Here is a 12,448-nt window from a genome sequence, read left to right as displayed (position 1 = left end):
GGAACGGTTATAAATTCGGCGTCGCGATTTGTATGTTAGACAACTGGGACAATTTGACAACTTTCACGAGTGTAGTTCCACGCCCGTTTAAGAGACCGCTCTCCCGAGAGCCGCCGTTATCCCGAGACGCGCCGAGTGAAAACCCGATTGTTCTCATTCCTGAAAGCCGGACGCTCTCGTCATTCGAAATTTAAATACGATATTGTTTTGCGAAAACGTTTTCCAGATCGGCGAGGGCGCGGGTCAAATCAAACGGTAACTCGGGGCATTGGAAAGTCGCGATAAACAGAAAATCGTACCACTAACGTTGAATATTCATGGAAGCCACGTTAATGTTTAATAAGGTTTAAAGTAGCGTTTAAATGGCAAGGTTGAAGTAATTCTCCGGATTTTATATCAGATGTATTCCACCGGTCTACACCCGGAAGAAAAGTTTGTTTGAAATCAAGCAGATCTGTTTGAACTTGGACCCTGCTAGACTTTTATTTAATCTCAGAGAAACGATTTCTTTACCTCAGCCGAAATTTCATTTGATCGAGAACTGGAATTTCCGAGAGAATTCATATCCATTTCTTCCAATCTAACAAACGTTTTAGCAGAAGTAAATCAAAGTTTAATGGATTCAAAGAAACATGATTTCAACGTATCTCATTTGTTTGACCTAACTAAATCTCAGGGTTGGGAAGTTACTTGTAACGAAGTTACAGTTACGGTTACTTTTTTTTTTGGTAAGTCTAACTTAACTTCGTTGCTTTCTCTCCATCTGTAACTGTAACTTGAGGGGATGCTGGGGTGATTCTGCACTTTTGGCACCCTTTGCTCCTAGAACTGTCAATTCGTGAAAACATTTGTGTAATACACAAATTATGTGGCTTTTGTGTACGGACCGAGTGTCCCGCTATTCAGGTTAAGTGAAAGAACAGCATGGTATCATTGAAATTAAGCTTCGGAGCTTAACAAGAAGTTTATTCGCTCAAATAAGTTATAAGTTAGGTAACTCATTCGAGTGAATAGATTTTTTGTTAGGCATCTAAACTTCATTTCAATGATACCACGCTGTTCTCTGATTTAGTCCGAATAGTGGTAATTTGTATATTGCACAAATGTTTTCACGAATTGGCAGTTCTAGGAGCAAAAGGTGCCAAAAGTGCAGAATCACTCCAGCATCCCCTTAACGCAGTTACATTTTTTTTTTCGACAACTAGCAACTAATTTAACAGTTGCATTAATAGTTACTTTATATATTTTTTAAACCTCTACAGATCGCATTGGGTCTTGCATTCGCACATAAACGCTCTTATCGACACATGACATTTTCAAACGCAGACGTGATATTTTTATTTTCATTGCAAGAAAGTGACTGCAAAGCAACGATTCGTTACTTTTTGGAGTAACTGTAACGCGTTACTTTTCAGAATTGGTAATTTGTAACTAGGTACATTTTTAGCAAAAAAAAAACTGTAACTAGATACTTTTATAAAGTAACTTTCTCAGCCCTGCTAAATCTTTTCTCTGGTTGTACAACGTCGTTAGGCCAAACGCCAAGATGGACAACGCGCGCGATCTGTCGGCACGCGTTGGGAATTAATTTTCTCGCAATGTGCGAACGGTATCCTTCCACGGCGATTAAAGTTATGAAATATTACAAAAATATCGCTCTATAAAAATACGCCCAATTAATCCGAAATCAACTGCCGCGAGAATTTCTTCACACTCGTAGAATCGAGCATCTCCAGCGGAGAAGGGACGGATTATTCGCGCGAGGTGATAAAATTTTAATAAAAAAGAAAAAACTTGAAGATCGTCGATAGACTCGATTATAAATAGCATCCCCCGTGCGATTTGTACGTCAGGCGGATCGGTGACGCTTTCGAAAGCGAGAGTCGTACGTTTTCGTTAGAAGTCGACGAAATTGCTCTTTCTAAGAAATGTTTTTCATAAAACACCTCTCCCAGCTATGCAGGAAGGTCGTAGCTTTGTTTATTTAATCCTCGGCACAAAAGTAATGATACTTACTGCGTTTTCACGCAAAGGGAAGCGTTCAACGTTTCCCTAACAGTCAAATTTGGCCAGTGACAACGGCGTGAAAAGAATCACGTTGCACCGCGATCAGGCAGCAATAGGTCTTGCAATAGCTAACTCAATTAAGCAGAACACGTCTATAATACTGTTTCGTGTCCTCCTAACGATAGCGTAAAGTCCACGAAGCGAGTACCGGGCATCTCGGAGCGCCAGTCAAAACAGCCAAGTGTGCGAAAGAACCTTGAGGCTGCTCTTTGTCAGACACGTTCGAAAGATCACGCAGCGAGGAGAAATTAACAGAGAAAAGGGCATTGTGCGATGCATTTTGCGTTCTACCGATTAAACATACCTGTACACAAGGTTCTTTCAGATACAGTGCGTAACGACTGCGTTGCGTGAAATCCAGCGCACATACAAGGAGACAACAGCAACACGTTTGCGAATTCGGCTTAGCGCAACAAGTACAGGCACTCGCTGCTCCACACTGGCTGAAAGTGATTAACGTTCCCCGGCGTTTCCCTTCCTTCGAAGGGGAAAAGGAGAAACGCTTAACTGAACTTAACGTACTCACCCTGGGAGACTCAATGAAGGGAGTTCAGCAATCGACGTGGTGTTACAAACGACAGTCACCAAGCTCACTCCAGTGTCAAGCGCGATCTGCAACAAATAAATCCTTTTATCAGTCGTGCCGGCTTGTGGGTTTGTCTGACCGGCGACAGTGCGCAAAACGATACGGGATCGAGAAACCGCGTAACCGGCGCGGTCCAGCGGCAACTACCCTCGGCTAGATCGCGGCGAGGGGAGAAACGGAGTATCTCCGGGCGTTACCTCTCTCTCTCTCTCTCTCTCTCTCTCTCATCAATTTCCAAGATCCCGTATGCCAGGTACGCCGACGGTTCGGCAGCGGCGCGTAAGCTCCCGGAACGTCCTCACGCCCCTACGTTCCAACACGAACGCGAGCCTCGCGCGTGTCTCGCCGGTGACATCGCGGCTTCCGCAGAGAAACGCGTACGTACGCCGCTGGCTTCGCGACTCGGTGCGGCGTTTTTTCGCTCTCTGTCTCTCTCTCTCTCTCTCTCACTTCCTCCCCGTACACAAACTCGATCCGAAAGTCAAGGTTGCGCGCGCGCGTGCGACTTACCAGTGTAAGGTCAGAGCGGTCATGCGAGCAGCGCGCGTTGTTTACGTTGACGATGCCGGCAGCGGCGTGCGCCATCCACCTCGCGGATCTCACGACGGCGGCCGCGCGAGCGACGCGGGTCTCCTTTCCCTTTCGCACGCGCGAGAGAATCTGATCGCGACAACGTCCGAACGCACGACCGACCGACCGACGGACCCAGGCGACCGACCGTTGGCGCCGGTCGCGACTTTCGAACCGACTGCGATTATCGAAGTCGCAGTCGACGCGGGTCTGACTTCACGGCGCCGCGCTCCGCTGCGGGCAACTTAACCTAACACCGCCGCGGCGCGATCCCGCCCCGGCGCGACCCGGCGACACCGTCGTCCCGGGGACGACGCTCGCGCGCGGAAACGCCGTCCCGTTGCTCATCGCGCGACCGCGACGAAAACCGCTCCTGCCGCGCGCGCGGCGTCGGATTATCGCGGGCACAAAGGGGCGTGTTGACGCGCGGACACGGTTGGCGCCTTCGTTTGACTCGCGCCGACTTCGCGAATCGCAATATGGCGGGACGTCGCGCGGCACGCGCGTGCGCGCGCCGCGACTTCGCCGGTCACGTGACGCTGCTCGCGTTTGAACAGCGCGCGAACGGCACTTTCGGGTTTATCCCATTTTTTTTATTTTAACGCGAACTGCGAGTGCGTTCCATTTCATGGTGCATACGTAATGCATCATTTAGCCTTGTTATTTACGACGCTAAATGAAGATAAACGATGCATCGTGCGCACCACGCGTGAAACGGGAACGCGCCGGTTTTGCGTTGAAGGGATATCGGTTTGAGTTTTGACGGGAGAATTATTGTGTCAAATTAAAAATATTTCTTGAATATTTAACTCCCCCCCCCCCTCTATCTGACAAGAACGGAATTAAACGAGCTCCAGTTCTATCACGATTTGCGGTAGTGAAAGATGATATTTCGTTGCTAAAACTTTGCAGTTGTAATTTACATCGATTGATTAGACACAACAAGACAATTCCGTCATTTCAATAGACCTGTGGATTTTTAATAAAAAAAATAGAAAAAATCATACATTTCATACATAAATACGAGTAAAACGCGATATATTAGCGATATGTAATAAAGGAATTAACAGTTTAATGTAGTCATTAAACTATTAGTTTCTTATTGTTTCTTATTATCGACTATTTTACAAAAATACATACTTTATTAAGTTCATCAAACAAATTACGATCCGTGCTGCTCCATAAACTGTTTAAGGAGAGTCTTGTCGAGGGGTATCGACAGATGTTCAGCGCCGTCAACTGTGCGTTTAGTTCGCAGTAATTTATGATCAATAAATTCAGTTAACTGTGCCCTTAATGCCAAGTCGGAGCTGACCAGAAACTGTTCGCGCGCTGCTCGATACAGATCCTTGAACAGCATCCCTAAAACGGCATCGATAAATTATCCATTGCGACTTAGCGAAACGATAGCCGAGCGATAATCACCTGCGAAATTGTGACTGCTGTTGCTCAATTGATACTTGACGAGGATCAGGTAAATCGTTCGGGCGTTTGAGGTGAGAGACAGGAAGACATTCTGGAGGGAAGACAACACGAGTCCACTGCTTTGTTGAACCAACAGGGAACTTTCGTACGAAGTTTCCGCTCGGTACGGCAATAAGGTCGTAGCGTCCCACCAATAGAAATTAAACTTTGCGCGTTTTACGTGGTCCCAAACTGAAATGACAAATCAGTGACATCAAATTCGCGGCACATCAGCCCCAATTTAGCGTGAAGAAAATGTAACTTACGGAGCGGCGCGTTTACGTGATCGACAGACGCTACGACATGGATATTCGGAACGGCTGCTAAACTGGCGAGAGCATTTTGAACTTTACCCGAACGCAGCATTATGCCGTCTATATTGTGGATTATTAGGTAAAGCCGATCATCCGGATTATCTTTCATGACTGTCTCGATAAGTTCTAAACAATCATTTGGGTTTGTTGGACAATCTACATCCAATAATTCCGTTATTATGTTATCGAGTATCTGAAATAATATTTAATACATACTACGTGTCTCTTGTAGCGAATTCGGCAGCTCGCACTAGTGCGCAATGAGTGCATACCAAGGCTTGAAACTACTCTTATATTTATGGTCATCTCGAGTACATGTCGAAAAACTATTTAGCCAAAAAAATGGTCCGTACGAATGCTATATAAATCATTTTACTGGCTAGGAAGTATTTAAAAAAATATTTAAGACGATCCTTAAGTATAAGAATTGACTGTAAACAAGCCTTAGTAGGCACTCAGTGCGCACTAGTGCAAGCTGCCGAATTCGCTGTCGTATCTTTTTAATTAATAACGCAACGTGTATCTCACGAACATCTTTTAACGTTAAGCTGGGAAAAAATCCATTTACAACCAAGGTTGGATGATCCGCTATATCGTTGTGGAAATCGTTCATTAAATTCATCTTTGAGCCCACTCCGTGAAGTAGCAGACTGTAACCTTCTCTAAAATATAGACACGTTTTAAAATACAGCATCGAAAGATAAGTTTTTTCCATAACCGCACCGCTTAATACTTACTCCAATATGAATTGCCACATAGGAAAGAAAGATCTAGAGTTCTCTGTCAATGAGCAAATACGTTTCTTATGTAACGCAGAGATATGACTTTGATTCGTTAATAATTCGTCCAGCGTCTCTTCAGTAAGACGAGCGTTCCTGAGTCTTCCTAACGTACGGTCAGATGTAACCGTCTTTTCCGATTGAGATTCAAAATATTCGTCGGTTTTTATGTGCTTTAAAATAAATAATTAATTAAATGTAAGAGATCGTAACTAAAACATTATTTGGGTATAATTTGGCAAGTATTCAAGATAGTCTTGTTAATAACTTACATAATCTCTGTAAGCGACGGTTTTACGGCCTCTTCCCGCTTTCCTAGGTGTACTTTGCACCTCGCGTCTTGGCAAAGATTTCAATACTTTTTGCTTAATTGCCCGTCTAGCGTCGTTTTTCGTGTTCGCGTCAGAACTCTCGCTGTCCTCACTTTTATCGGTAGTTTCGTCAGACTCTGAACTGACTTCGTTGTTCGACGGTACATATTCACTGTCTTCTGACACGCTCTCGTCTCCACTTGAATTCACACTGGGCATATATCGTTTTCGAGACACTAATTAGCCAGAAAAAGAAATTAAACAGATGCGAGCAACTTATTTTATAATTTGCAGCAAAATCTCTGTTAGCAAATTCGATTGCTTGCACTAGTGCGCACTGGGCGCACACTAAGGTCTGTTTATAGTCCATTTTTATATACTAATGAGAATATTCTTAAAAGTCGCCAGCAGTAATTAACAACATCGGAGATTTTTATTGACCGTATCTGGCAATTTTTATGTATTTCACTTTGTCTCAAATACATGTTTAGAGAGAATTTAGCCAAAAAAATGGTCCGCATGGATGCTTTACAGATAACTTACCTTACTACAAAATATTTCAAGAGATATTCAAAACGATCCTTAAATATAAGAATTGGCTGTGTACAAGTCTTGGTGTGCACTCAAGGTGCACTAGTGCAAGCAACCGAAATCACTACGAGACATTACACACCTTTGGTATCCTTGCTGCTCGCTTGACTCTCAGGTTTTATCTTTACAATCTTATCGAGAACGATTTTTAAGACTGGAAATGCCTTGAGACTTTTCGGGGTCTCGGGTGTACGGCACTGATTGGCTTTAAGCATCATGCTGTTCCTCTTTGTTGGCGTTTGAAATCCGTACAATTTCCTTCCGCACACGTCCTTCTCGGAGAATAATTCTGAAGCGTATTAAGGCACAGTGTCAGACAGGAGTAAAGCGATAAATTTGTGTATAAATCTTCATCGATTACCATGTGGTTTCTGCACATCCTCTTCGACATCCTCAAGCTGCTTTTCTACCTCAGCATTCAGTGCGTTGCCTCGCGCTGCAAAAACAAACAATACACAAGCTACATTGGCAGAGTAATACAATAAACACAGATGAAATTTTAAGCGCTATCGAACAGTATTTTGAACGAAATTCTCTGGTCTCCACTTGAATTCACATTGGACAAATATCGTTTTCGAGAAACTAATTAGAAAAAGAAATCAAACAGATGCAAGCAATAGAACAGAATTAGAATATTAGAGCTCTAATTTACATGCGTAACTATTTATATTAATACTGGGTCATTTCACAAATAAAGCAATTTTCTAAAGAAACTTTTAAAATGAAACAAAAAGGAATGGACATTTCATTTTCAATCCCATATACTTTCCATTATTATTTAAAACTTCTCTCCATCTTAATCTTACATTTTCAACGGGAGATGAAAATTTTTCTTTGTTTTCAAGTGCGGGATAAATCGAGCTCCCGTTTCTAACGGATTCTTTCAGTGACAACCGAAAACAATCTTACGAGTGTCCTCGGGTGCTTCCTCGTTGCTGTCCTCCGCGTATTTCACGTGAGCTTTAACCCGCGTGGACCTCCTCAGATTTCTGGCGGAAGCCATCTCTCACGCCGACGCGAACCCGCGCGAATACAACCCTCCGTGTCACGTCCAGGCCAGAGGACACCAAAGGAATTGCAAGAGGAATCGATGTCCGGAGAGCGAGCTTCTCCGTCGCGTGATCTCCGTCGCGAATTGCCGTTTTGGCGCCATTTGTGAGCGATCTTACGACCGCTGCGCATAGCGCGCGAAGAGAGGCAACACGGCCTACCAATCGTGCCGCGTAATCCATGCGAACGATCCTTTACTGTTAGTTACTTTTTCAGCCGTTAATTTTAAAGGCCTGCGTCCACGATGCTAGAACTTGGTTCTAGTTCCAAGAAATGCGTAGCCAATAAACTTGCAGCTTTTCCATAAAAGATACAGGTTGATTGGTCGCACATTTCTTGGAACTGGACACAGTTCTTGAATCGTGGACACAAGGCTTAACACCTCAATATTAATCACACGCGACAGGAAAGGAAACACGAACAATACACGATCGCACAAACTAATTTGCACTCGGTACATTCCATGTAAATTTATCCAATGGTACGAATTTTCATCAATAGAAATTGCCGATGTATTAATTTAAACTGTCGATGAGTAAATATCACAGTACAGATTAATTGATATTGTTGGCTCACCGAGTATAGATGGTAAATCGGGGATTCAGCAATCACGCGATGATATCGATCACTAATTATTCGCAGAGAGCGACCGCGATTTCTTCCCGTACTTGACGCGAACGCGTATCAAGAAATAATACGATATACGGAACGGCGCGGGCACAACAGACTCGTTCAACTGTTGCCGTGTGAACCACGTGAACGATCCCTACGGCGTGGCCTTGTTTCACCGAGCGCCGTAAACAACTCGGTCGAAAGCCGAGCGCCGGATTCCACGAAATGACGTAGCACCGTAAACACCTCGCCCCTCGGACGAAAAAATCTATCAGTTGGCGCGGCTTACAATTAGGCCCGGTCTACAATGAGTCGTTAGTCGTTAGTCAGAAGTCGCAACTATATGTTGATCCTTTTCCTTTCTGGGTGGAAGAAAAAGGACCGACATATAGTTCCGACTTCTGACTAACGACTAACAACTCATTGTAGACCGGGCCTTAGTCGAGCGAGTCGAATGTTTCGCGTGCCTTCGCGTCGTAACGCGATCATTTCCTACGAGAGTCTCGATCGTCTCGTGCGAAATATATTAACATTTATCAATCGCGTTTAAGTAATTGCCGCGATCCGTAGTCATATATCGTTGATTTCTACGGTGATTCGTCGAGACGAGTATCACGCGGAATTTGAAGAGAAAACGCGATCAAAAGCGCAAGGTAATACACGACTCGTCGGGTAAAATGATAACGGAAAATTATAATGTATCGATCGCTTGCCAAGAAATAATCTCTCTGACAATTATACGAACAAGAGTGCGCGTATAACAAAGTTTCTATTTTCGTCGCGTTCGGTAGTGCCGTTTAAATGATCGAACTAAAGACTTTTCAAAGCCCATTTGATCAAGTATTTAGTCTATCAAGTATATTAAAGCCTCGTCTACACAGAAGTCGTAAAGTCGTAGTCGTAAGAATAATCGACTGCGATTGGTCAATTTCGTCAGACACATAAGAATTGACCAATCATGGTCGACTATTCTTACGACTACGGCTTTACGATTTCTATGTAGACGAGACTTAAATGTCCGTTCCTGTCGATGGCCACACGAGATTTGGCAGTTTTTGGGATATAATACTTGCCGACTCGAAGCGGAGGCGAACTTGACGGAACAAAATGTGTACTTTCAAATAGGCTTTGCAAACGGGAGTGTACAATCGCGCGAACGATCTTTGTGTTTTCGCGATTGCGCCGGAGGCCAAATCTGAGTGGAGGAGGTGGCCTAGAAGAGGCATCGGGCGCCAACGGAGCAACTTTACGGTAAATATTTTAAAATGTAACTTGTGTATTAAATTATATCATGGCTTCAATATGTTTACTGTCATCTTAGGTTAAAATTATTCCTTTTCATTGTGTCTGAGTCCTAAAGGCCTGTGTCCACGTTCCAAGAACTGTGTCCAAGTACTAGTCCCGAGAAATGTGTAGCCAATCGACTTGCAGCTTTTATGGAAAAGCTGCAAGTTGATTGGCACATTTATCGAATGCGCTGCTCTGCAATGCAGATGAACGCAGAGTCTGCACTCATGGAAACCGGCCGTGACGCGCCGTAACCTCACATAACCTATCAGTCGCGCGGCATGCGTCTCGGCGACGGTCGTCGTTCCGTCGCACTGGTACACGCGGCTGACTCAAGACAGACTTTCGCGAAGCGATGACGGACTCCGTCAGCGACGACTCGGTGACGAAGCTGAACACGCAGCTGAACAGGTCGATGGTGTTGATGGAGAACGTCGTGGACCCGCCGTCCCCGAACCCGAAACGCAGGTCCATCACGATAAACGCGAAGGCGCGGTCGTCTAAAACGGCCGGCAGCCCCGTTAAATCGCGCAAGAGCATTCTCAAGAAGTCCGAGAAGCCCGACGGTAACGTGACGAGCGACGACGTCGCGCAACAGTCGAGCAGTAACACTGGCAGATTGAGCGAGACGCTTGACGGAGCGTCGCCGGCCGCCTCGGCTTTGCCCAGACCGCGCACAGTGAGTGGACCGTTCGGCTTTTGATTCAGATTCTAATTATTTTTCAATCGTTAAAGTTAAACAGCTGCACTCTTCCTCTTCCTTCAGCTCGTAGAGATGGCTCAAAGGGAGGCGCTGAACGTGGACAGTAAATCCGCCACGTTTAGCCTGGAGGACGTGTCGGACAGCGAGGAATTCTGGATAATGGACGTTCCCAGATCGGTAAGCATGGACGGGGTGGAAGACCGCGATTGTTCTTGACGCCGAGTGTATTGATTCTGAGAGTGTTGTCCGCAGATAGAACCGCAGGAGCTTCATGGCCGGACCATTGACTTCGGGGAGAAGTCAAAGTTCAGAATTAAGAGCGAACGGTATTGTATAGTCGCGCATAACGCGAGCCACAGTGTCACGTGCGTTTTGAACTCGACGAAGGATGCCCTGAAATACAAGACTGGTAACAGGCTTTTCGCTAGGAAACGATTGTTTCGCATGTTCTCTTATATTGTATTATTGCTCCGTTGTGTACGTGTATTGATATCGTTGCTTCCTGTACAGTAAACATCAAGCCAGCTGGTTTCTTGTCGGTAAGGAGAAAACTGACGGGAGCGCCGGAAGTAAAGCCGGTGTCGACAGATAACGCCGGCGTGCAATTCCCTGACAATTTGAAAACGAGGCATCCACTGTTCGGCGTCATTCGTGAGCGTAAGAGGAGATCGAGGAAGCATAGCTGTAAAACGTAACTTATTACAACTCGGGGCATTCTAGGCGTTATACGTACGATTTGAATACGACTCGAGTTTAGTTTAGCTCGAGTGACTAGAGTAAGGAATTTTGTGCCAGAATTTCTCAAGAGATTCTACAAATTTTCGCCTCACGCATACTAAACTGAGCGATGCGCACTTTTAATGGAAGAAATGTACAAATATAAATGGTAATATAAGAACGTTTGCATAATCTCATGAAAATACAAGTTTCGTGCCGTCGATTATTTTTCGGTATCGAAGCCGTCGAGCTACGCTTTACCGCGCTCTCTCGTACTGTACGGTCTACCGTTTTGAACGGCGGAAGTCGCGATGGGGAAATTGGCGCGCGTCCGTTGGCCGCATCGGTTTGACGTGACGCGCTTCCGCTCGGCCGCGCGAGATACGAACGCGATCGACGTGGAAGTCGAAGAAGCGCGACAGCGACGCGAACGAAACCGGGGACGTTCGTCGGGGCGGATCGCGAGGCTGAGCCGCGAGTATTCCCCGTCGCTCTCCATTTCCCGTTCGTCCCCGATATCTCGTCGCGCTCGCCGCCAGCGAGAACCCGAGACCGGACGTCGACGACGCCTAGGGGAGAAGCCGCGGGCGGCGCGCGTGCGACATCCGGCTGGTGCGCAGTCGCGGGCGCGCACCACCAGCTACGGAATCCCGTGGGGGGGCAACGGCGGAGCATTATAGAAAAATTTCCCAGTAGAGAGAGAGATTTGTTAGCGGAAAAGTCGTGTGATTCGTTGTAAGTAAATAAAGGACCTGTGTGCGGGACACGCCGTGTGGTAGGCGACGCGCGTACGCGGGGCAGGGTCGGCCGTCGCGAGCCGCTCGGGCAGGAGGATTGGGCGCGCGCGACCCGGGGCCATCCGCGGGCGATCGACGATTCGTTACGCCAGGGTCGACTGGCCCCGCGATTAAGGTTAAAGTGAGCCAGGGGGGATACGTGTGCGCTTTCCTCGCGGCCGCCTCCGGGCAGCAACCCCCCTGGCGGATGGATCGCGGAGTCTCGCGTGACGTTCGCGATGCTGCGGCGAGCGCCGTCCTCGTCGCTCGTCGCGTTTACATAAATGGGTGGCCCAGGATCGGCCGACCGCGGGGCGCGTCGTCACGAGTAGAAGCGCCTGCCGAGGCTCCTCGTGTCGTAGTCTGGAAGAAACGTGTTCGGGAAAAGAGAGAGAGAGAGAGGGGAGCGAGACGCAGGTAGACGCGCGCGAGAAAGAAAGAGAACGGGAACGAACGCGATCGAAGAAAAGATCGCGATTCGTCGGGGATTCGTCCCTTCTCGACAGTGTGTGTGTGTGTGTGTATGTGTGTGTGATTCGATAGTACATAATGGCAGTCGGTCTCTCTCTCGCTCCCGCCTCGTTGACCGTTCGCCCTCCCTACCGTCCGTGCGTCCATCCC

The 12,448-nt window shown here is 46.5% G+C and overlaps 4 protein-coding genes across 9 annotated transcripts in view; 2 read left to right on the top strand and 2 right to left on the bottom strand.

The window, feature by feature from the left end:
* LOC105570037 (protein roadkill) overlaps positions 1–3,529 on the bottom strand; it is an 88,839-nt gene extending 85,310 nt beyond the window's left edge. The window contains exons 1-2 of one of the 2 annotated variants that reach the window (XM_012026960.1): positions 3,164–3,529; positions 2,594–2,679 (exon numbers count right to left, since the gene is read on the bottom strand). The gene's annotated coding sequence lies outside the window, so the exon portion shown is untranslated. Of the gene's footprint in view, positions 1–2,593; positions 2,680–2,850; positions 3,100–3,163 lie in introns of those variants that run through there. The other variant, XM_012026961.1, reaches the window with a different exon arrangement.
* A 735-nt stretch (positions 3,530–4,264) lies between these two features.
* Positions 4,265–7,922, bottom strand: LOC105570038 (origin recognition complex subunit 2). Its single transcript, XM_012026962.1, has 9 exons — positions 7,592–7,922; positions 7,044–7,118; positions 6,765–6,971; positions 6,053–6,327; positions 5,739–5,953; positions 5,534–5,663; positions 4,954–5,194; positions 4,649–4,879; positions 4,265–4,585 (listed from the first exon to the last, which is right to left on the bottom strand). Exons 1-9 carry the CDS (start codon positions 7,683–7,685, stop codon positions 4,386–4,388), a joined length of 1,668 nt encoding a protein of 555 aa, XP_011882352.1. The 5' UTR covers positions 7,686–7,922; the 3' UTR covers positions 4,265–4,385.
* Positions 7,923–9,792: 1,870 nt separating this feature from the next.
* LOC105570039 lies at positions 9,793–11,254 on the top strand. Its single transcript, XM_012026963.1, has 4 exons — positions 9,793–10,310; positions 10,398–10,511; positions 10,587–10,743; positions 10,845–11,254. The coding sequence occupies exons 1-4, from the start codon at positions 9,987–9,989 to the stop codon at positions 11,027–11,029; spliced, it is 780 nt and encodes a 259-aa protein (XP_011882353.1). The 5' UTR covers positions 9,793–9,986; the 3' UTR covers positions 11,030–11,254.
* Positions 11,255–11,682: 428 nt separating this feature from the next.
* The window catches only part of LOC105570040 (alpha-protein kinase 1), a 10,692-nt gene continuing 9,926 nt past the window's right edge, over positions 11,683–12,448 (top strand). Inside the window, exon 1 of one of the 5 annotated variants that reach the window (XM_012026967.1) lies at positions 11,683–11,786. The gene's annotated coding sequence lies outside the window, so the exon portion shown is untranslated. Of the gene's footprint in view, positions 11,787–12,159; positions 12,245–12,448 lie in introns of those variants that run through there. The other 4 variants (XM_012026964.1, XM_012026966.1, XM_012026968.1 and 1 more) reach the window with 4 other exon arrangements.

This window comes from Vollenhovia emeryi, unplaced genomic scaffold (genome assembly GCF_000949405.1).
Source record: "Vollenhovia emeryi isolate VEMERY1.0 unplaced genomic scaffold, V.emery_V1.0 DF939122.1, whole genome shotgun sequence".
Taxonomy (NCBI): Eukaryota; Metazoa; Arthropoda; class Insecta; order Hymenoptera; family Formicidae; genus Vollenhovia; species Vollenhovia emeryi.
Note: the sequence above shows the minus strand (reverse complement) of the source record. Positions and strands in the feature narration are given on the sequence as shown.